General features: G+C 38.4%; 1 protein-coding gene across 2 annotated transcripts in view; it reads left to right on the top strand.

Annotated features, from left to right (window-relative positions):
- fndc1 (fibronectin type III domain containing 1) overlaps positions 1-22,859 on the top strand; it is an 88,123-nt gene that overhangs the window by 37,767 nt on the left and 27,497 nt on the right. For both annotated transcript variants that reach the window (XM_055232290.1, XM_055232289.1), the window contains 7 exons: positions 992-1,180; positions 1,701-4,403; positions 7,135-7,250; positions 7,675-7,786; positions 7,923-8,288; positions 9,869-9,901; positions 14,790-14,912. In XM_055232290.1, coding sequence (XP_055088265.1) covers positions 992-1,180; positions 1,701-4,403; positions 7,135-7,250; positions 7,675-7,786; positions 7,923-8,288; positions 9,869-9,901; positions 14,790-14,912 — 3,642 coding nt within the window. The remainder of the gene's footprint in view (positions 1-991; positions 1,181-1,700; positions 4,404-7,134; positions 7,251-7,674; positions 7,787-7,922; positions 8,289-9,868; positions 9,902-14,789; positions 14,913-22,859) is intronic.

The following is a 22,859-nucleotide window of genomic DNA, read 5'->3' as shown; positions in this document are numbered from 1 at the left end:
TTTGTTGCAAGAAGAACTGTCTATAATCAGTTTGGTCTGAGGGACACATTTTGCCCCTGGGCCACAGTTTGGACACCCCTGGATAGACATATTGTGCATCACATCTGGCATTTAGTGATAAATGATTGTACATTTTGTTCATTGTATACTGCAGTACTAATAATAACAATTTCAAAACAATAGAGCTGATTGTCTTCTGCTGGCCCCATCTCTTCATTGTATTTCCCAGTAGCAAGATGGGGATTTTTGGTGTTTTAATTCTTGAAAAATGTCTACGCCCCGTTTTTGAACATTTGTGTTTGTCCCCGAGTCCCATCCATGAATTAATCAAAATACAACTCTGAGTAAACTAATGACACAGAACATCTGAATGACAACAGTTAAAGCCCTCCTATTCTTAATCCCTACCTCTACAACAGGTATAATACTTACCTACCTTTTATTGATACTTTACAGTGACATCACACGGGGGGTGCTCTGCCTTTATGCCTATGATGGAATGTTCAATAGTTACCATGGTGACACAGTGCACACATTAGCAACATTAGTTTTAAGATTATCTGAAAACTCAAATGGATTTAAACCACATATTTTCAGGAGCCTGTGATCAATAGGAGCGTTCATGGTCCTGTTTAGGTGTTTGATTTTCAACAAAAGCTGAGCGTTACTAACAAAAAAACTGATGGCTACTGCTAGCTAGCTTGTAACTGTAAATGTTATTTGAGAGGACTTTGTTTAACAGCACAAATCAGCTTTCCTGTTGTAGTTCCAGCTAAGTCAGTTCTTTTTGGTCAGATTGTTTTAAAACAAAACCCAGATTAAAGTCTAATTTGAGTAACAGCTTCAGACAGAACAGTGCCTACAGTTAGCGTCAAACCCTGAGGGAATCTTGATGACATCAGCGGGAAAGTATCACTTATACGCTGTAAAAAAAGCCAAGTTAGAAGTTGAAATAACTGTCTCTATAATCTCTTTACATTGTCCCCTTTAGAATACACCCTGTCCTACGCTCCTGCCATGAAACCTTTTGGGATGAAGAGCCTGACCTACTCAGGCAGCACCTCCTCGGCCACAGTGGACGGCCTGACCCCTGGAGACCGCTACATCTTTAAGATCCGAGCCTCCAACCGCAGAGGTCATGGCCCGCAGAGCAAGGCCTTCAGTGTGGCCATGCCTGGATGTGAGTTCACAGAACTGTGAGCCAGACTGGGTGGATATTTAGATTTGAATACATTTTAATTGGGAAAATGTGTTTAGATATAACAGCAGTATACATCATTTATGATCAGATTCATATTTAAATAGAACAGTTTTAATATTGAGTGGCAAAAGAATCAATGATAATGTCCAGTGTCCAGTGTCTCAAAACTTAGAATTTCCACCGTATTGTCCACTTAATTTCCCTTGTGGAGCAATAGTTGTTGTAGTTGCTATCTAAAGTTTGTATAAGATTAACTGATATTTGCCAGTATCGATATTTATGATGTGATATGTATTCAGTTTTGTCTTTTGTCTTAGCCTAAATGAAAAGGTTATTAGAAACAGTAGCCATCTTGAAAGGCTACCTGATTTCAAGACTACAGAACTAACTAAAACATATTGCTGAAAGTTAGTCAACCCTTTTACGCAACACATATTGTTTGCTGTTTTGCTATAGCAACAACACACCTTAAGAAGTAACATTTCTTGTCTCTTTCCAGCCAGCCGCACAGCCTCAAAAAAGATTGAAGTTAGAAGAACAACCCAAGCTCCTATGGAACAAGACACCGAATATGATGACTTCGACATAGAGACTACCCCAGCCCCTACTACTGCCACTACTACTACTACTACAACTACAATACCTACAACTACTACTTCTACTACTACTACTCACCGAGCTCCTCCAGGTCGCAGGCCTTTATCACGAACGAGATCCTACCATGACATTTTTTCATCTGTTCGAGGGTCTGCTAGAAATGGACGTAGAGGAACTTCTAAAATAAAAGTACAAACTACATCGCTACCAACTACTACTACAACCACACCAACAACTACTACAACTACGACTACTACTACGACAAAAGCCACAACTACACCACCAGTCCTGGAAACAACTACTATGGAAAATAATGATGTTTTTGAAGATGACAGAGAAGCATTGACAACCAAGACACCGAGTTTAAAAATACTGACGGCATCGCCAACTAAAAAAGCCAAACCTTCACAGAGAAGGCCTATAAAAATCAGAGTACACCAAAAACCTGGTTCCAAAACAAACTCAAAAAATGAATTGTCCGCCAGTAATTCACATATTACGACTACGACAACTACGACTACACCAAATATTCAAGAATCGGCTGCTAAGAGAATGGACTATGCCGCAAACGCATTTCCTGATAGCAAAAATGTACCAATACAAAGCAAGACACCAATTTTAAATGTGCAAAATGCCAATTTGCAGCCAGAGAAGACAGCGATTTCAAGCAGAGGTAGTGTGGTAAGAGGTTCAGGTGGATTAGCTGGTAGATATGGTTTTAACCGAAGAAATCCTACCACTGTATTTAGAGGTTTGACTAGAAATGGGTATAAACCAGTATTGACATCTGCACTGTCCAACGCAAGTGTCCCTAGCAGTGGTCAAAGTAATATACAAAATAGGTTTAGTAACAGTGAGAGTAGTTTGAATGGAAATTACCCAACAAGAGGAATTTCTGTTTCACGTCAGCAAGAGACTTCAGATGATGATAAACCAGCTGACACCCAGGAAACATTACAAAGTGGTGCTGCAATATCAAAAAGTAATTCTGATTCAAAAAGCAGTTCAGGAAGTTTGACGAATGTGAAATCAGTTGAAAATTCTCAGTCTGGTTCAAATGGGGAAAGATATTCAAAATCAGATGAAAACTCAAGACATGTTTCAAGGAACAAAGGAGAGAGAGGCGATGACAGATATGAGCCAGGTAAAGCAGATTCAGCTTCAAATTCAAAATCGCAAATTTCGGAATCAACAAAAGTAGACATCGAAAATTTAAGACGAACGGGCAAAAATCACAGGAAGTTTGAAAGCAATAGCAAAAATTATGAAACTTCAGACTCCAGGACTCAGTTGGAAGAGACACAATCTAGAACGAATAGTAGATCCTCAAATACGGATTCTGCGAAATCAGATGATACTGAAAATTCAAATCAAAATTTAAAAAATGAAAGAAATTATGATGGACAAAGTGAAAGCAAAAAATATGACACTTCAAATTCCAGGACTCAAGCGGAAAGGACTGCTTCATTATCCAGAACACATGATAGGTCTCCCATTTTGGAATCTGCTAAATCAGATAATACGCAAAATTCTAGACAAAATTTGAAAATGGAGGGAAATTTTGAAGACCGTGATCGCAAAAATGTTGAAACTTCAAGCTCCAACACTCAAATTCCAGAAGGTGAGGGACCAACTTTACAATCTAGACCGCACTCTTCACTTTCAGAATCTTCAAAATTGGAAAATTCAAATGCAAATTCCAAACAGACGTCAAATCGAAACGAAGAAAATGATGAGAAACCAACTTCAAATTCCAGGACGAAAATTACTGACAGTGAAAGGACTGCATCACAATCTCGAGGCAGAATTAGCTCATCACTTTTGGAAAAATACCCCTGGCTATCAACCCGATTTCCACATAGATTCGGATCAGCTGCGAGATCACCAACTTCCGTTTTGAATCCTCGGCAAGATTCCAGAGCTTCACTAACCAGGACAAATTCTACATCAACTGGAGCGGGGAAAACGATTTCAAGAAGTATACCAACTCGAGTTTCAGGGGCAACCGGCGCAGCGGGGGTGCCTATAATTAAAGAGTCAAGACTGGCCAACGAAGACGACAAAAATATTCCCAAATCAGATTCGCTGAAGAATAATATAGGAACTGAGTCTGTAAAGTCTATTGTAAATAAAGGAGTTAGCGATACGACAAGACAACAAGCTACCTCTACAAGTTCTATCAATTTGAATGGACATACAAATTCCAAAGTTACAGACAATGAAAGTCATGAGAGAGATGATGAAGAAGAAAACAATGACAAATTTGATAGGAAAAATCCAGAAATTAGTAAAAATATTGACGGAGAAGAAGCAACCAATAGTAGGGCAGTTTCAACATCACGGAGAACAAATACTGGAAACAGTGGTAGAATACGATTTGGGAGTAGATTTTCTTCTAAACTGGCTCAAACTGAGACAAAAGCAGTTGTGAGCAGTCCTGATAGTAGCAATGTCAATGGAAATACTCTAACCAGGACAGATGGGTTGGTGCCCGGTGGAACTTCTAATGGAGAGGGCTTAAGAGGGCAGGGAGGGAGGACACGGTACCCAACAAGAGGGAAGCCAATCAACGGAGGAGGAGGGTACAAGCCAGCCAATGGAAATGGTAAATTAATATGTAAATTGTAATACCTTAAATTGTATGTGTAATCCCTCAGTTGTCCAGGTATGATCCATAGCCAAAGAAAATTGCTCATCCAAGTGGCTTCTTCAGTTGTGGCCAGATTGCTGGTGGACACTGCCTTATATCTATCTGAAGAGAGGAGGTAACTGAAGCATACTGGCTAGCACTATTGTTTTCCTTGTTTAGATTTAGGTATGAGGATGGAGTTATAGATAGATAAATGATGTCTAAGGGCCCCATAAGTATGCTGATAGGTGTAAGAGCACCCGTTAGGTGCCTGAGCAATTATGCAAAATATGACTTAGGCACATTTCACACTTAGTGTAGCTCAATAGACCTAGCTAACAAACAGATACTGTTAACAAACAACAAACAGGTGTTGTTAGTGTTGCTACTCCCTTCAGATATAAGGTAGTGTCCCCCAGCAATTTGACCCGGGGCGTCATTTATAAAGCTTGCTTATGCACTAGGCATTGCATAGGTAACTTCTGCGATGCAGGATTTATAAAACCCTTACTAAGCGCAGCACTTTGCTTATCTTTGCACCAGCTGGGACCCTGGCTACACTTTCAGCAAAGTCTGGAGACAATGTTTGATCAGGAAATCATCAGAAAATAGGCTCCATCGTATAAAATAATGGCATTCAGATTTGCGCATTTAAGCAGATGGCCAAAACATGGAGAAGGGCTGTTTATTCCACTCATTATTCTTAACAGTATTATGCATATGAAGCTCTCGCGTGCACTTTCCTGATGCTGCACTGGATCTCCCTCAGTCCGCTGTGTGACCATAGACTTTTATATACAGTCTATGGCTGTGACCCAACACAGAGGATGGAATAACAATATGACCTGAGAGAAGACTCTTATCTCAAACAGAGCACATGAGCGAGGCTTTAGTTTAATGAAGCACTGGTACACTTTATGTTAACTTTTACACACCATGCGTCAAAGTGGCCTGAGTGCGCACGAGCCTACAGTGCAAACCTGACCTGAATCCAGTATTATCCCTGCATTTTTTGAAAGTGGGAGATCTTGCTTACAAGGTCCCTCCCTGTCTAAATAAAGGCTTTAATTAAGTCTGTGCCTGTCTCATACCAGGCCCACACACTCAAACAGGTAAGAAGAGTGATGTTGGTGCACAGGTAAGGAGAGTGGTATTGATGTTCTGTGCTGCTGTTTTATTAGCAGAATAACAGCCCCTGAAATGTGTCTGTTTTACCTGCACGTGTCTCTGCCTGGGAGACGAAGCGCTTGCCGCTAATAATAATAATGGCTTACACTTGTAATGGGTGAAGTGTCTTGCCTAAGGACACAACAACAGAACTTGGTCCGAGCGGGATTTGATCCGCTGACCTTCAGGTTGGGGGACCAACACTCTTACCACTGAGCCACTGTCGCCCCGCTCCATGTGTCCTTCCCTCGTTCCTTTTGCTCTCTTAGGGAGGGCATCTGAATCTCTTGTATACAAGTATGAAACACAGCGAGGAAACAACAGGCTGTAGGCTCATCTGCAAAGATGCACTCCATAAATATTATTACTTGTAAATACTTCATTTCAATTAAGAGATGAATCGTTGCTATAACTTTTATTTTTGTGTTTATTTGTAATAAAGCCTTTGATGTGACAGTATGGGGCAGCATGAAGCATCTCCCCCTCCCTCTCTTTCCCCTGCGTCTTGGTCAAACCCACTGATTATCAGCTCATGTTTAGGCAGATCTCATTCATGAGTCGCTTTACATGGTCCTTTTATGGTGAAGTGGCAGGACGTGGGTTCACGAGAGCAGATCCCAACTGCAAGTGGAATTTCTAAAGCACAGATATTGTGCTGGAGTGCGCACGGAGGCTTTTGTAAATACAGAATTTGTGTGGTGTACGCCTCTACTGAACTGAAGAAGTCGCTTGGATGAGCAGGGAAACATCTTCGCTCAAAAAACTTTTTTTTGTCCAGTTGACTGACTTGAATTTTTGTTTTACTTTATTAAATTGTATATTATTGATTCATTAAATGCAGAGTACCTGAATTTGACTGATCTGAAAACAGATCTAGTTCATTTTAAACAGTTTGCAAAGGTCCAAAGTTATTCTTCACTTACTTTATGCATTCTGAGCGTCGTAATTATTCACCATGATGAGTTTATAAGCACTTCACAAGTGGAGTGGACTGGAGTTGTGATGGTAAAGCTAACACAACTAGTATGCTAACACACACTTCCTGATTATCTTGAACTCAAGAGGAGATTATACAATATGGGAAAATATATGATAAAAAATCATGAATATGACCTTTAAGTTGTATATTATTGATCCATTAATGGGGCTGTATCTGATTTTTACAGTTTTCAAATTGTAAAAAACAACTAGTTTGCAGCGAGTCCCAGTTATTACTCACTTTAGGTTTATACATTATGAACATGCTAATTCACACATTGTGGTGAATTAGGATTGAAGTGAAGTGGTGAAGTTTATAAGCGCTTTTCACAACAGAATGGCGTGGAGCAGTGCCGTGCATGATGGTAAAGCTAAAGAGAACTAGCATGCTAACGTTCACATCCTGATTATCGGACAACAAAATGCTTTCTAATTAGATGCAGACAGCAGGCAGCATAGCTGTACTGAGGCAAGACAAAGACAGGGTAAAAACTCAGGTACAGGACCTTTAAGTTGTATATTGTTGATTCATTGAGTTGTGTTTTTTGTGTTGAAATATTAGATAAAAATGGGCGACCGAACTTGACAACAGCTGAGGATAAAGAACCCGCGACGTTGGATGAGTCCAGTAAAGCGAATGGTCAGAGGTACATCTCAGGCCCGGATGGGACCAAATGGGTAAGGTTTGAACATAATTATATACTATGCACTGCTCCAGACTAACGATTTGAGCTGGGTGCACCGGGACATGTCCAGTGTTTTCAATCAGCTGATAGACCCAGAAATTACATCACACTTAACAATCCTATAACTTCTCTTACCACTGAAAACAGTTACACAGCAAATGAAACATAATGATTAAAACCAGATTTATATTATAAGTTATAAAGCAGTTTCATTTAAGACTCAGTAATAAAAACAAAATAAAGCGCATTTTTATTTTATGTAGGCTGTATGGATTTTTCTATAGTTAATATTGTTATTACAGAACAATAATTAGGCTGTACTTTGTGCATTTAGACAAAGACAAAGTAGGATAAACAAGCAGTGGTGTTCACAATAACATGACAGACTTCTTTTGAAATGCTCTCGTCCCTTTCAGCTGCTGGACTTGGAGAGAGGTCTGCTCATGAACTCAGAGGGACGGGTTCTTCAGGACTCACAGGGAAAACCCAGGAGAGTGGTGTTGGGAGAAGACGGCCGAACCATATTTGGTGGGGTTTGGGGTTTATTGTTTTTGTAATTTTTTTGGAATGGCTGATGACATATTGTAGATAAACTGTATTGAGAGCCACATTGCTTTTGAGCCATTGTATTTAGTCTCTCATTCACATTGCTCTCTGTCTCCAGACTTGACAGGCAGTCCGCTGATGACCCAGGAGGGCGTGGCTCTGTTTGGACACGGCAGAGACAGTCGCCCTGTGGTCAACCCCAAAGACAAGATGCTCATGGTAGGAGGGAAACCTCTTCTGGGCCTGGATGTACCCAAACGCAGGACTACTACCCCCACTACTACCACTACCACTACTACTACTACTACTACTACTACTACTACTACTACTACCCCAGCTCCTACTACTACAACTGTAGCTCCTACACCAGAATGGACCTCTCCTCCATTTCCAACATGTCCACCAGGGACCTACTCCAAAAAAGATGAATACGGATACCCTGAGGTGGATGACGAAGGAATATTGGACTGTTACCTCATAGAAGGTACAACACAAACCCCTTGTGAATGTCTTCATTTTTTTATTTTGGTTATATTATTATTATTTTTACTATTATTAGGGCACCCCCACTAGGGGGTGCTGATATTTGTTATAATTTCTTTCTCAATTTTATGCTAAAAAAAGGGTCAGGAGGTGGAAGTGGGTCCAAACTAGATGATTTACCCCCGAGACACTCAATTTTTTCTCCCCTACATTTATATGATCTTGTTGACAATATTTTCCCACTTCTAAATATTTATAATAGTTTATGGGCCTATAACTAGGAAGTGAAAGATAGCTGCTTTATAATAATCATTTAAAACATGGAATTGATTTGTTACTTGGTTGCAGCCAACATACGAATCTCTTTAACCAAAACAGTCAAGATGGTGGTCGGATCAAATCGATGGCTTGCTACTGCTGTTTCTATTTGAACGACACTACATACCATAGCTATTTTGTGGTGAATAAACCGAAAACGAATTTAATATGCTGCTATTTGATTCTTTCTGAAAGCCCAAACTATTTCTGTTTCCTGTCTTTGCCCACAGACTGACAGCTCTGTACATGAGTTTGTGATTGGGCACTGGTTTGTATGGTGTGTGTATGTGAATCATCAACCACAGCAGCAGAGACGTGGGCTGGTGCTGGGGTAAAGAGCCTGTACCAGATATTTGAGCAAAAATATGCCCTTCCCCAGTACAAATATCATTTGTAAGCAGCTCTTAGGGTCAAAATAAGTCCACAGTGTGCCATCTGGATCTAATTATACAGCATTTTATTGTCTGTTAATCAAAAGTGTGCGGTTAGCATGCTAGTTGTGGTTAGCTTCACTGTGACTGGCCTCTGAAAGTTGTGAAAAGCGCTTAAAAACTAATTCCAGTGAATAATTAGAATGTTTGTAATGCATAAGGTAAGTGAGGAATACTTTGGATCACTGCAAACCGCTTAAAATGAACTAGTTCAGTTTTTCACGTTTTTAAGACAGTACAAATCAGACTGAGACTGCACACTGTCAGATGTACAGTGCCAAGATGTGCAAGTCTGTCATTATGGTTTAGTCCAAACTATACAGAGCGTGTTTGAAGTGAAAGTTTTCTTGAAAAAGCCAAATCCTTGTCTTTCACTGAAGTATACCAGACTTTTTAATACTTTTTTGGAATGTTAAAAGTAGATGTAAGTCTTGTACAATTATCCCTGTACAATTGTTATCCTAAACCAGATCAACATGAATTAAATTAAAACCTGATACTCTATTTGTCTTGTAACAATAGAACTTGTGGGTTCTTATGCAACCATTTGGCTTTAAAAAAAACCCCAGTGCGGAATTAGCGTGGGTTCAGCTGTAACAATAAAATATAAATCAGAATAATGAGTAAATATTATAAATACAGTATTATTTGCATATTGAATTTAGCAGAGAACTAAACCTCTTTATACTTGGGATTTCACATTTCAGTGTAATTTTGTTATTTAAGTATTTAAGTGTTTTATGAAATGTTTACATGTTTTCAAAATGAATGTGTCAGTCTTTTTGTAGCCTTCTACCTAAACTGCATTATGTTTTGTGTTTTTCTCTCCCAGAGGAATCTTCAGGGATGAACGACTTTGAGAAAGGTATTTATCACAATTATGTTTTTCACTCAATGAACTAAACCAGAACTGAACCCCGGCTGGTCTATATTAATCTGAAATCTGGACTACATTAGAAATTAAACTAGGTGTAAACAAAGCAGGACACTGACTCTAAAATAGGATTCCATGCTTATTTAAATCAAATATTTAAATTCATAAAAAGGAGCCTTTAGTGGAGCAAAAACACGCCTGAAGTGGTTTTATATGTCATCCATGCATGTTTGAGAAATCTAGCGATCTCTCTCAGGCCCTATTCAAACCCTCCTTATGGTTAGTTATACGATTCTCTCCAGTGCTCAGCCCGGAAGTCTAAATATCCATAAATATACAAAGCATGATACAAAACAATACACTACAACTTCATAAACCTGATGCGATGTGCAGTAGTTTGATTTGCCAGATTCATGCCGATTGTATTGTGTTGTGAAGGGAGAGTGACTTAGCATGAGGAACAAAAGGACTTAGAGACTTAGAGCATCAAAAACAAAAGTGAAACTTACTAAACATGTTAATATGTTGTTTTTGGCGAATATAGCATTTTCAAAACAATAAAAGGTAACGTGGTGAGCTAAATGTGTTATGTGTTAGCAGTTAATACCCCACAGAAGTGGCGTATTACTAAAAGAAACAAGTTAGCTGATTTCTAAGTTGGAAAATTGCGATTCCTAATTTGAAGTGTTAGTGTTCTCGCCTGCCTTCTTACAATATCCTGCTGTAAACGTCATGACAACAAAGAGCCAAATACTGTCGGCCCCTCCTATGAACAACCTCAGATCAAGTGAGCGAGCAGCAGAGGTCTTTTTTTTATTTGTACTAAAATGGCTATGCAACACTGCCAAATTTTGCGTAAAATTGGAAAACAAAGTAAGTACAGAGCGTGGACATGTACCAGTGGAGGTGAAAATGAGGGTAGATAAGAACAATGATGTCTTGAATACAGGAGAAGAAAAATTACTCAAGCATGCATACATCACTCTAAATACAACTTCAAGAGGGGAAATGAGAAGGGAAACAATTACAACATGGTTAAAAGTTCAGAAAAGTTGATTTTGCACAGTATCTCTCCTTTAATGATGAAGTGCACGTACCACAGTTCAAGAACCATTGAAATATACCAAATAACCTTGTCCTGAACACGCTTTGTTTATGGCATCTCAATTCCAAGTCTGTTAACCCATCTGCCCATGTGTTTGTTCCTCTCTCTCTCTGTCTTTCTCCTTTAGCCCTTTTTCAACCCGCTCCCCATTGTTTGATTTGGTGCTGGTTCATAGTTGGAGTTTTGGAGAGTTTTCAGGGCAGGCTGGTTTTGATCGTGTTTTATACCAAAGTCTTGGACCTCTTCGTGCAGGCGGACAACATTACTAATGCGAAGAGAATGCTATTGGCTCGTTATTTTTATTTTACACTTTGTTTTTGCCCATTTAAACTGCATTGTTGTGTTTGAAAGCATCAATGGATCAAAGGTGTTCCTATTCAGTCAGTACATAATCCACCAAATGCTATGAATTAGAAAAGTTAAAAGATGGAGTGGTTGTTTCAGTTTAACAAATGTGCTCATTTCCTTTTCACAGATGGGGCAATGGCAAGTGACATTATTTAAGAATATTTAAAAGGAAATCCATATTAATACTAAAAAATCCCTCATTTTATTTAGGGCTTTTAAAGACATCCGATGTCTTCTATTCACATTAAAGGGCCCATATTACACTATTTTCTGTTTATTTATTTGGTTTATTTAACAGGGACAGAGTACATTAATCAACATTTCTGTAAATGTACCAGATTTATCCAGAAAGGCTATTTTTCATGTCTAGTCCCCTTCTGATCTATGTTATAATGTTGTTTCCTCATCACAAACAGACCTGGAGTTGTGTTTTGTTCCATTCACTGATGTTTGACACACAACCCCTCCATGTTTAGGCTGAGTTCTTCTCTCAAACACCTTGTGATGTCATGTGGTAATACAGGAAGTGCTTTTTTATGTTTTTGAACTCAACACACCTTCACTAGGATCATTTGCAGAATCTGAACCCTGGAATTGCCAATCTCTAGTGAACATAAGGCAAAAGGAGCTATTAACTTCAAAACTACTGCTTTATGACATCACGAGGTGGAACAGAGCATTTTGAGCTTTTGAGATATAGACAGACTAATAATAAAGAGTTACTCAAACATGTGTGAATGAAACAAAACACTCCAGGTCTGTTTTTGATGAGGAAACAATATTCTAATGTGGCTTGAAGTGTACAATTTTGTCAATTTTGAGTAATATGGAACCTTTAAATAAATGCTATGATGCCATCCAAAATCTCGCATTAAAAGATTTGTTAAATAATTTCTGTTTAAACTATAACAAAATTGGCAAGGTTTTTGTATTCTAAAAAGGACATCACCAATACTAGCTTTATTTGAGGAAAAAAAATGCAAATAAACAAACACATTTTAGCCTAATATTGGCCCTTAAATATCAGAGACATATGGAAAGACAGTATACCCAAACTGTCCCTCTAATAGAAATACCTTAAGATGAATCAGTAACTCTGATTAATTAGCTTTAATAAAGCATGAAGAAAGATTTAATTCATAATGAACAGAGTTTAGAGCAGACATATACTGCAGAATCGACTTTTCAGTGCTTCTAACCAAATTATAGTTTTTCTCATTTACCCTCTTGAAGTTGTATCTGGAGTGATTCATGCTGTTTGAGTAATTTTTATTTTCCTGTATTCAAGACGTCATTGTTCCGATCTACCACTATTTTCACCGCCACTGGGCCACATTGGCCACATGGCCACTGCTCTGTACTTCGCTCTCCAATTTTATTTTCTTACTATATGCTTCTACCTCATCGGGCTCTGCAATTTTCAAACCAGGAATTTTTTTATTAAGTGGTTTTAGATCAGTATTGCCATTTAAAATGTCCAAAATATAACGTAATGATGCACTATATAGCAGACAACAGCACAATATGTCTTTTTTAAGAATGATTCAGACTTACCTACTTAATTAAGGGGTTAAAGTTAGGTAGAGTTAAGGTATTAATTTAGTAATTATTTATCCTGAATCATTGTTATTAAACTATTTGTTACATTTTTTCTAATAAAGGTGTAGTTATTGTAAAATGTTACTGACAAATCATTTCTGTATGTCTTTTATAAATTTTACATTCAAGTCAAGGCGAGTTTATTTGTACAGCACAATTCATACACAAAGTAATTCAAAGTGCTTTACAGAATAACAAAGACATTAAAATCACAATACAAACAAATCAAAACATAAATAATCATCATAACAATAATCATTCAAACCTGTTGTTTGCATTGGAGTCTTTCTGCTAAAATCATGTGATCATTTAGCAGTGCCATTTTTTCCTAGTTTTTCCACAGGCCTTGAAGCGGTCTGGTTCTAATGATGGTGATGTCATTAAGGTCCACTGATGCAGAGGCCAGCCGTGAAGGAAGAAACAGCTAACTCAATTCTGCTCACCAATCTGCTCAGTGCTCCTCAACCTTGGAGCCTAATTGCATTTTGTTGTGAAAAAGTACACCCGTACTCATATGGAAAATCCAACTAGCAAAACATTACCTAATTTTGTGTCTGAGCTAAAAAGTGAAATCACACAGCTGCCTGCAATTAGTTACAATGTGGCAGCGTTCTAACATAGATCAGATTGACTTTTAGAGATTAATCAGTCTGAATGACATTTCTAAACAATTTTGAATCTATCAACAAGAAATACGGGTCTGCTGTGTTCAAATGTAAATGTACTGTGTGGCTCAATCCAAATTGTTTAGATTATACCTCCTAGCTCCTGCTCCTAGCTCCTTTACTTTCTGGGCTATGTGGGGTCAGCCATAAGAGTCCTAGACAGACAGATCTGTCAAGGCTGAGTTCATGCAAATTAGCCATGTGGCTTCAAAGGACATGTACTCGATTTTTTCCCATGTATCTGAGCAAAAATAAGTCCACTGTGTACTGTCTGCATCTAATTATAAAGGGTATTATTGTCAGAGAATCAGGAAGTGCATTGCTACAAAGCTAGTTGTTAGCTTTATGATAACAGCAAAACTTCATTCTGGTCTCTGAGTCATGAAAAACACTTAGAAACTAATCACAGTGAGAAATTAGAATGCTCTGAATGCATAAGTCAAGAGAGGAGTGACTTTGGACAACTGCAAACCGTTTAAAATGAAAGACTTCTGTTTTTCACATAAGACAGGAAAAATCACAAAACAGTGCAGTTTTGCTGAAATATTTTCTGGCCCAAAGACATTATTGAATAAGATGAGATGGTAGAGACATTCAGCAAATGGTTGTAGTTGAAACCACAATATCGAAGTGGATCTATGAAAGGAAGCTTGCTTTTTCTATTTATTTATTTATTTTCTGATGAGGTTTGCAATTGTACTTCCTGCTTGGACATGGGCAGCAGATATGGCGTGCGCAGAGGTAATTCCAGTTCTATTACTTGGTATTACTTGGTAGCCATAATGTAAACGAGGACCAAAAGAATGTCTAAATTGTACAGTATTTCTATGGTTAGATAAAGTGTAACTTGTCCCTGCATTTTGGATGGAATTTTCTGTGTTGATGACATAAGTAAAGATATTCCTTTTTAAAACTCAGCGCTACTACCTGCATTTTTTTTACTTGTCTTCTACATTTTTTTCCACAAACTGCCACTTAGCAGGTGTAAAACTATGATACATATTTACCACAACGTACTATCCCACCAAACCAAGTAATTAGAAAAACATGAAAACCATAAGCACTTTTTGGGGCTAGGAGGTCTATGTCCTACTGTTTCTGTCATCCACCAGAACTTGTGATGATGTTTCTTTTGATCATATCTCACACATTTTCATTTCAGATGAGCTGATCCCTCAGACCACACTACTTCCCATCACCACAGTCCCCAGCACAGTGGCTCCCAGACCCACCAACAAAGGGCCCACCAATGAGTTCGACCTCAGTGGCAAGAAGCGCTTCACAGGTATGGACTTCTACATTGTCAGGAGGCCAGGGCTGCTCCTTCACCTTCCTCATATGTTTCACTTTATCTTCAACAGCCCTCTGCCCAATTTTTCCTTGCCCCAGTACAGATAAATGATGTAAGCAGCTCTTGAGGTCAAAATAAGTCTACTGTGTACTGTCTGCAGCAAATTATAAAGCGTTTTATTGTGTGCACTATTAACATGCCAGTTATTGTTAGCGTGGCAAAACTCCAGTCTGCTCTCAGAAAGTTGTGAAAAGTGCTTATAAATTCATCACCGTGAATAATTAGGGTGTTAGGAATGCATAGGGTAAGTGAGGGATAACAGTTAAACAGGAGCTATGCCATATAAAGAACATTATGCTTTTCTGTCAGCTGCCAAAAACTGCATTGATTCACTCACTTAGAGAACTTCTGCTCAGATCATAAACACAAACAATAGACAAATAAAGAAAAAATGGGTCCAGAAGCAGGTTTTTTATTTTAGTTTTTTATTCTTTTGATACATAATTGAAATGTCAGATGTCCAAAGTGTGAGGACAGAACTGCATGTGGCACTAAAACATCTTTATAGTTTATTATGAAGATTTATTACTGTCATACTTTTGTTGTGTCCATGGGCGACACACTTCAGCTGCATTGTTATTATAAGAGCTATAAAAGTGTTCATCAGGGAGTAGTAAATGGCCACCAAATATTTTTTTCTATAAACATGGCTGATAAATTGCATTTCTGTGCTGTGCCAGCCCCCTCCGCCAGCTCAGTCCTTATTATCATGGCCTACATCATCAGAGGTATAATACTCCCTACAACAGAAGCATAGCCAGACTGGACTGGATAACATTATCACAATGTATTTAACGTTCACGTCTCCGGGTGCTGGGTCTCACACTGATAACAAACAAACTTCTTCTATGTTAGAACTCCAACGTCATGCCTTTTCTTTCCAGCAAGTTACTTCAATTTATTGTGTTAAACTTACAACCCTCTGGCTACCTGTCTAGAGTGTTCTCATAACATGTTTCATTCAAGAAAAACAGACATAAAACTTACTTTCCCAGATAGTGTGAAACAAATTGCTTCATGAGTTATTAATGGCATGTCTGTTATTTTGCTCTAAATATTCATGGAAAGCTGGAATCTTTCCTTTGTCTCAAAATTCTGTTCACTTACTTACACATTTACTCTACCACTCTTGCCTGGCAAATCCAGATATCTCTCTTTATTTTTTATACAGAGGGACATTAGTCTGGTCTCCACATCCTCCATTGCGTCTCAAACTAAAACAAAATCAGATTTGTTTATTTCAGTGACACATGTGAAACAAATGAGCTGATTGGTTGCCTTTGCTGCTGTGATTTACATGTGATCTAAATCTTTACATAATTTAGATCACATTTCTCTCACCTCATGTTTTTACTGTATGCACTTTAAACCATAAAATATTATAACAATACATTCACATGCACAGAGCAACTATCAAATTGAAATTGTCACGTAATAGCAGAGGTCACTGAGGACATAAGTTTTAAAAGTTTAAATCTTGTTTTTACTGTTGCTTTGTGCTTATCTTGGCTTCCCTTCCTCCATCTCATCATCTGAAAGCACACACGGCCAGCTCTACTCTTGGGTGAAATGAAAACACTAGAGTAGGCCTACTGGAGGTCAGGGGTCCCACGGCTCTAATAGTGTTCAATGGAGCTTTCTGTTTTGCTTCAGATGTGAAATAATGTTAGTGTGAGAGTGGAGATAGGTACACACATGGACGCTGGGTTTTTGGAATGTTTAGTAGCCTGATGGAAGGGTCGGTGGTACTTGTAGGTCTTGGGTTTTGAGGAACTGACTCTAAATATACAGAAGTGGAGTTATCTGACAGATTTGGAATAGATCCAATTCATGCTTTGTCTTGGATTTAGTTATAGGTTATAAATAATGCCCAAGGTTTTTAGCTTTCAAAAAGTTGTCAACTTGACAAGAGGTTAACACGTTTAACAGTGGGGTGGCTATAGCTACTGAAGTACCTCCACAAGCATCAAAATAATAATAATAATAATAATAATAATAATAATAATAATAATAATAATAATAATAATATTTCAATGCAAAGTGATTTAAGTGTCATGACGATATATATAAATCCAAGGCATTATTATTAATATTCTTATTGTTTCACTTTTAGTTTTCAAAATTGGATAATTTACTGCTAAAGAAAATGTAATTCTGTCAACTGGACAAAGGCTTTGAACAAAGCTATGTTAATTTCACTGCAGTGATTTCAGACAGATAAAAGGCCTCACTCTCTTGTCAGAACTGAAGAAGCCTCGTGGATGAGTGGCAAAACATCTTGGGGATCCCACAGACATAATGAACTATGTTTACAGGCACTCCAGGAAAACAAGAAACTGGAAAATATTAACTACACTATTTGCAACTGCATTTAAATGTTAAGCTTTGGATGGAAAATGTAGAACTTCTTCCAATTTCAGCTATTTGGTTTTCTGACCCGCATGTAGCCTGGGACAAGAGTTTGATCTGTTCTCACAGGTCAAGTATACATAGCATGTAAACGTAGTGCTTTATGTAATGTATATATTATTTCCAGTGCTTTACAATGAACTCCACACAGTGTAAAACACATTGTTTGATGACTTATTAATGGCACATCTCTCATTTTGCTCCAAATAATCAGGGACAATTGGAATCTTTCCCTTGTTTGTCTCAAAATTCCATTCACTTACTTTAGCTTACTTTAGTTTGCCACAATAATAATAATAATAATAATAATAATAATAATAAAACATTGGATTTATATAGCACCTTTCAAGGTACTCAAAGAGCTTTACATTGTATTATTCATTCATTCCACACTAGTGGTAAGTTACTATTGTAGCCACAGCTACCTTGGGGCAGACTGATGAAGTGAAGTGTCTAGCCTAGAACACAATGGCAGCTTATTCCACTGGCACTCCACTGTGGCACCTGGTATTCCCAGCGGTCTCCCATCCAAGTACTAACCAGGCCCAGCCCTGCTTAGCTTCTGAGATCTAACGAGACTTTGAAAAGGAGGTTTGGCCACTGTACCATAGGCAAAAACAATATTTACAATGAACTCTTCTATTTTTTTTCTGACAACATAACTGCTGAGTTGTGTGTCCTTCAGTAGAATGCTGTAATGTATTCAAATGTCCTGATCAAAGTGGATCTGGAAGAAGCCGTTTGCTTGGTAAAGAAAACATGCTGACTCTCTTGGCTCCACAGTCAGACGGCACTCTGAGATTTATGGTTTTAGTATTTTTAGCTTTTGCAGATTTCCAAACCAACTAAAGATGTTTGCAGCAACTGTGAGATGGAGACTTCCTTTAAGCTCAGCGTCGTCCCTGCTTCAGCAGCCGTTATAGTTTTAATGTCTTGTTTTTGTCTGTACATGTATGCACCATGAGTGAGCCAGTAGTTTTAGTGACCCTCTTCATCAATTTTGTTCTGAGAAAGATACGGTAGGTTTGGGCTGAGAAATTTTGGAAAAATATTGCTCCCCTCTGAGAGTAGACACTGGTGGTGGAGAGCGATGAGCACCAAAGAAGAGATGATGCCACTTTGCCAATGAAGAGGAGATGGGGTAGCTTCTTTTATAATACCTGGAGAGTTGTGACTGGGCAATGCAGATGAGGGAGGAATGGCAGACAGGCATGAGCCTGGTTGATCTGGGCAGGTGATGGGCAGGTGATGGACATGGGCAGGTGACGCTGATGAGAAAGCAGAGGCCGAGGCAGGAATGAGTGAATTGATGTGACGAGGCTCGAAATAGGTGACAGGGAGAAAGAGTAATGTTCCAGTCTGAATCTTCACTATAGCTCCAAACAAGAGTTTGTTTGTATTTGTATTTTGTTCTTTGCAAAGGACATTCTGTTTTCCAAGTAACTGCTGCAGATTGTGATTTTGATTAGATTGTGATATATTGTGCCGCGTACAGTTGACCAGTTTTATGTTCATCTCGCTGTTGAAAAAGATTCAGATTGAGAAAACTTTATTGGTCCCGGCAGTTCATTTGCAGCATTCTCAGAGCAGTTGTCACATACACATAAACACATACAGTGTGTCACTCCATTACATTTACTCCATTACAAGTTGATCCAACAATACAACAATTTATTATACTGCAAATAACATCAAGAAACACTACCATCATAATTGAGTCATTTGATAGCAGAAGGCACAGTAGAATTAGTGTACCAGCACATAAAACTGGCGCATTATGACAAAGTCAGGAGCCAATGGATGGAGGGGTTTGTGCCGCACCTGCACCTCCCACAGGAAACGCAGGTCTTTAAATTTGACACCTGTGATTTTCGAGCAGGTTTTAACAATGCTCTGCAGTGTGTTCCTGAAATTAGAGATACCAGCACCATGTCGTCAGAAAATTTAATCAGGAATCTTTTGTCCTGTGAGGATCTGCAGCTGTCCATCTATAGACTAAAAATGAGTGGTGACAGGACACAACCCTGAGGAGATCTGGTGTGAGAGTTGGATGGAGGAGACACTTGATCATTGACAAAAATGTGCTGGACCTGGTCGGCGGTGAGAACATTTTAAATCAATAGAAAAAGCTGATCTGGGAGATTCAAATCAGACACATTTTATTAAAAGCAGAGGAAAAGTCTGCAAATTAAAGTCTCACATGGGCCCCAGGTTTTCAAGATGCTTGTAGACAAACTGATAAGGTGATATAGCAATTATTCTGACAAAACTTTCATAAAACCAACAAACACTGCTTGAGGTAGCTGCCCCGGTCACACGCTGTGACACACATGAGAATATGTTCAAATATTGCATGAAATAGAGTGCTCGTCCTCTAATCTGAAGGTCACCAGTTCGAATCCTGCTCTTGACGTAGAGCGTAGAGAGGTCAGATCCACAGACCCACAGGTTGTTGGTGCGATTCCAGGTTCTTGGGCAAGACACTGAACCCACCTCACCCTCAGTGTTTGCGTGCACTGGTGTATGAATGTGTGTGTGAATGGGTGAGTGGTTCCTTGATATAAGTGCTGTGAGTGTCTTGAAGGTAGAAAAGCGCTATATAAATGTGACCATCTATGAATTAGATCACGATTTGATTTTTAATCATATCACCCAGCCATATGTAGTGACTTTTTTGTTTAAGTTTGTTCATTCAAATTTAACTTTTGTAGTTTTTCCAGCAGGTCATGCGCATTTGTTTTGAATGAAAAGAACCGGTACCGACAAGGGACACAATATTAACAAATAATCACTGACATGCTTTGTAACAGTGTGCCTTTTGTTAGCACACAGATGGAGACCATTTGACAAAGGCTCTCACATCAGTAGCAAGATCCTTAGCCTGTTTAGCATGCTAATTTATGCCTGACTTTTGTTAACAACATTGAAAGTCTCCTCATCACATCTTATAGTGATCATTTAAAATGTCAAGTTATTTGTAATGTCAACAAACAAATAGTTTTGTGTTGGAACAAAACATATGGGAATATACACTGAGAAGTAGGAGCTGATTTTAAACATGTGGTTGTTAGATATATGGCCTTACAAGAGTCTAATGCACGCTCCGACTTATAAATCTCCGAAGCGTGGAGGGATATCGTGTATTCCAGCCAAACAGGTGTGAAAAAGACATATGGACAACTCATATAATGTAGAAATACTAGGTCTGTGTGAATGTGCAAGTTCTCATATTAGTATCCATTAGGGTTGTTAAAAAACTAATTGATACTAAAACTAGTATCAAAACTTAATACTCACTTGAACAAGTGTCAGTACTGAAAAAAAAAAACATTCCTGTAAGTCCAGAATAAGTTCTCTGTATTTTTTAAAGAGAGCCATATCCATCTTGGCTCAAATACGGCCATGCAATAGATTTGTTAATATCAGTGACATTTGTGAAACAGAGCAGCTCACCCATCATTTTGAACAACTTTTCTGATTTGTGGTCAAAGGAAAATGTTGTTTCTCTGGTGAAAAATTCTTTTGGTATTGAGTAGTTGTGCTTTTGATTTTTTATGTTGTGTCTTACAAATTGTTGTATTTAAGATTAAGGTACACTTTATTGATCCCTTGTGAGAGAAATTCACTCTCTTTCAGCTAGTCTTTGGCAGGACTACCTTAGCTGGAGGGTCTATTGTGCATGTTATGGATTGATGGGGGAGTGCCCAGAGGAAACCCACCCAGAATAAATGAATTTAAAGTATTATTAAAGAGATCAAACTTGTGTTAAAGTGAGGGCTGAACAAAGTCTCAACAGCATATCTTTAGGACTAATCAGGGCTAGACTAGGACTTCATCAGAGCTAAAACTGCCAAAATCACCACTTGGAAAAAAGGTTCCCATACCACATTTTAACAAACAGTGAAATTAGATATTGTTTTTTTTTTGACAGGCGATTGATCAGCAGTACATGATGATACCTTGCATATGCCTTTTTTGTCCTTTATCATGATCTGTTTACCCAGTTCATTAAAGTGAAATAAATCTTCCTATTTCTTTCTTTTCATTTTCCCAGTGAGGACAAAATATTACCTGTCAAATGCTCTCATTTTAGACCCATCTATCTCAAGTCATACCAGTTTGAGAAGCACTGATTGCTGTGTTATTGTACAACACCAAATTTTCAGGCTCTATATCCCGAGTCCTTGACATGTGCGTTCTCATCTGAAACAGTAGAGACAGGCCAGCTCCAGAGATTGTTGGAAAGCACAAATGTTCACAGCTGTGGACTCAGTTACACTCTGAAAGGAAAGCTAAACCGTCAAAACACTAGAGAGGTTAGATGAGGTTGATAATACCTTTCAAAGATTAACTTTTATTACACCCTTTTAACATTTGACTTGTTTATCGTTCGAAATAACTCAATGTTGACCTTTACTACTCTGTGGTCCTCCTCTCAGTCTTCTGTTTTGGCACGTTTCACTCAAGGATCATTCTGTGCACAGTCCCTCGTCTGCACATGTTCAAACCATCTCAAATAATCAACAAACATGACCTGCCACCTGCTGTAAATTTGAATACACCAAGATCTGCTTCCTACTAGGGTTGTCACACTACTAAAATTTCAAACTGAAATTCAATAATAAGGAAGTCACTCAATAATCGATGAACTGATTACGATACCACAATGAAGATTTTTTTTTTTTTTTAAAGGGATGCTGCCATTTGATGCATTGTACCAGAGTTAATCTTGAGCTCATTTATATCTGCAGTCCCCTGGAAAAGAGTAACCCACAAACATTTGACAAAACACAAATAAACATGGTGTCAAAGGGTTGAAACACAAAAAGTATACATGCATTAAAATTACCACACCCTTCCACACAGAGAGACACACACACATTCATATATGCAGAGCCAGAACCATTGGAGCGTAGAACCAAAAGAGACTAATGGTTAGAGTTTTGGGTGTTCTTTAAGTGCTTTTTTGATTGTGACACATGACTTTATGACAGCATGTTTCACTGTGTAGTGGCATTCACTGAAAAAGCCCATTGTCCAAAGGTGGAGTGATGGAAAGGTATTACACAGTCATGGAGTGAGGCTATTCATGTGGATGGCACAGAATTTGTAGCTCACAAAGTCCTTCAAACAGTCAGGAGCCAAGACATTTAGAATCTTGAAAACAAGACACAGATTGGAAAAGAGTCTGTAATTTTCAAGACTCAAAAGGTTATATTTTGTCCAGATGTTACAATGATGGTGCATTAGAGGCTTTTCATCAGATATCTTTAAGGCTTGTTTATACTTTGGCTCTGAAGGTCTAATAGCGGTCTGTCCCCAGCTAGTGATGCAATAGCACAAGTGGGAAAAATAAGGGCGAGCATAAACGTCCTGGCTGCTTCCAAGAATAGATAAAAAATGCTTGTTTTTAGTAATAGAGTGTAATTTTCATATACAAAATAATAGTACTTTCTTTATCTTAGCATGAGG

This window comes from Periophthalmus magnuspinnatus, chromosome 24, assembly GCF_009829125.3.
Source record: "Periophthalmus magnuspinnatus isolate fPerMag1 chromosome 24, fPerMag1.2.pri, whole genome shotgun sequence".
Lineage (NCBI taxonomy): Eukaryota > Metazoa > Chordata > Actinopteri > Gobiiformes > Gobiidae > Periophthalmus > Periophthalmus magnuspinnatus.
The sequence above is the reverse complement of the archived record's forward strand: the minus strand, read 5'-3'. Positions and strand labels throughout refer to the sequence as shown.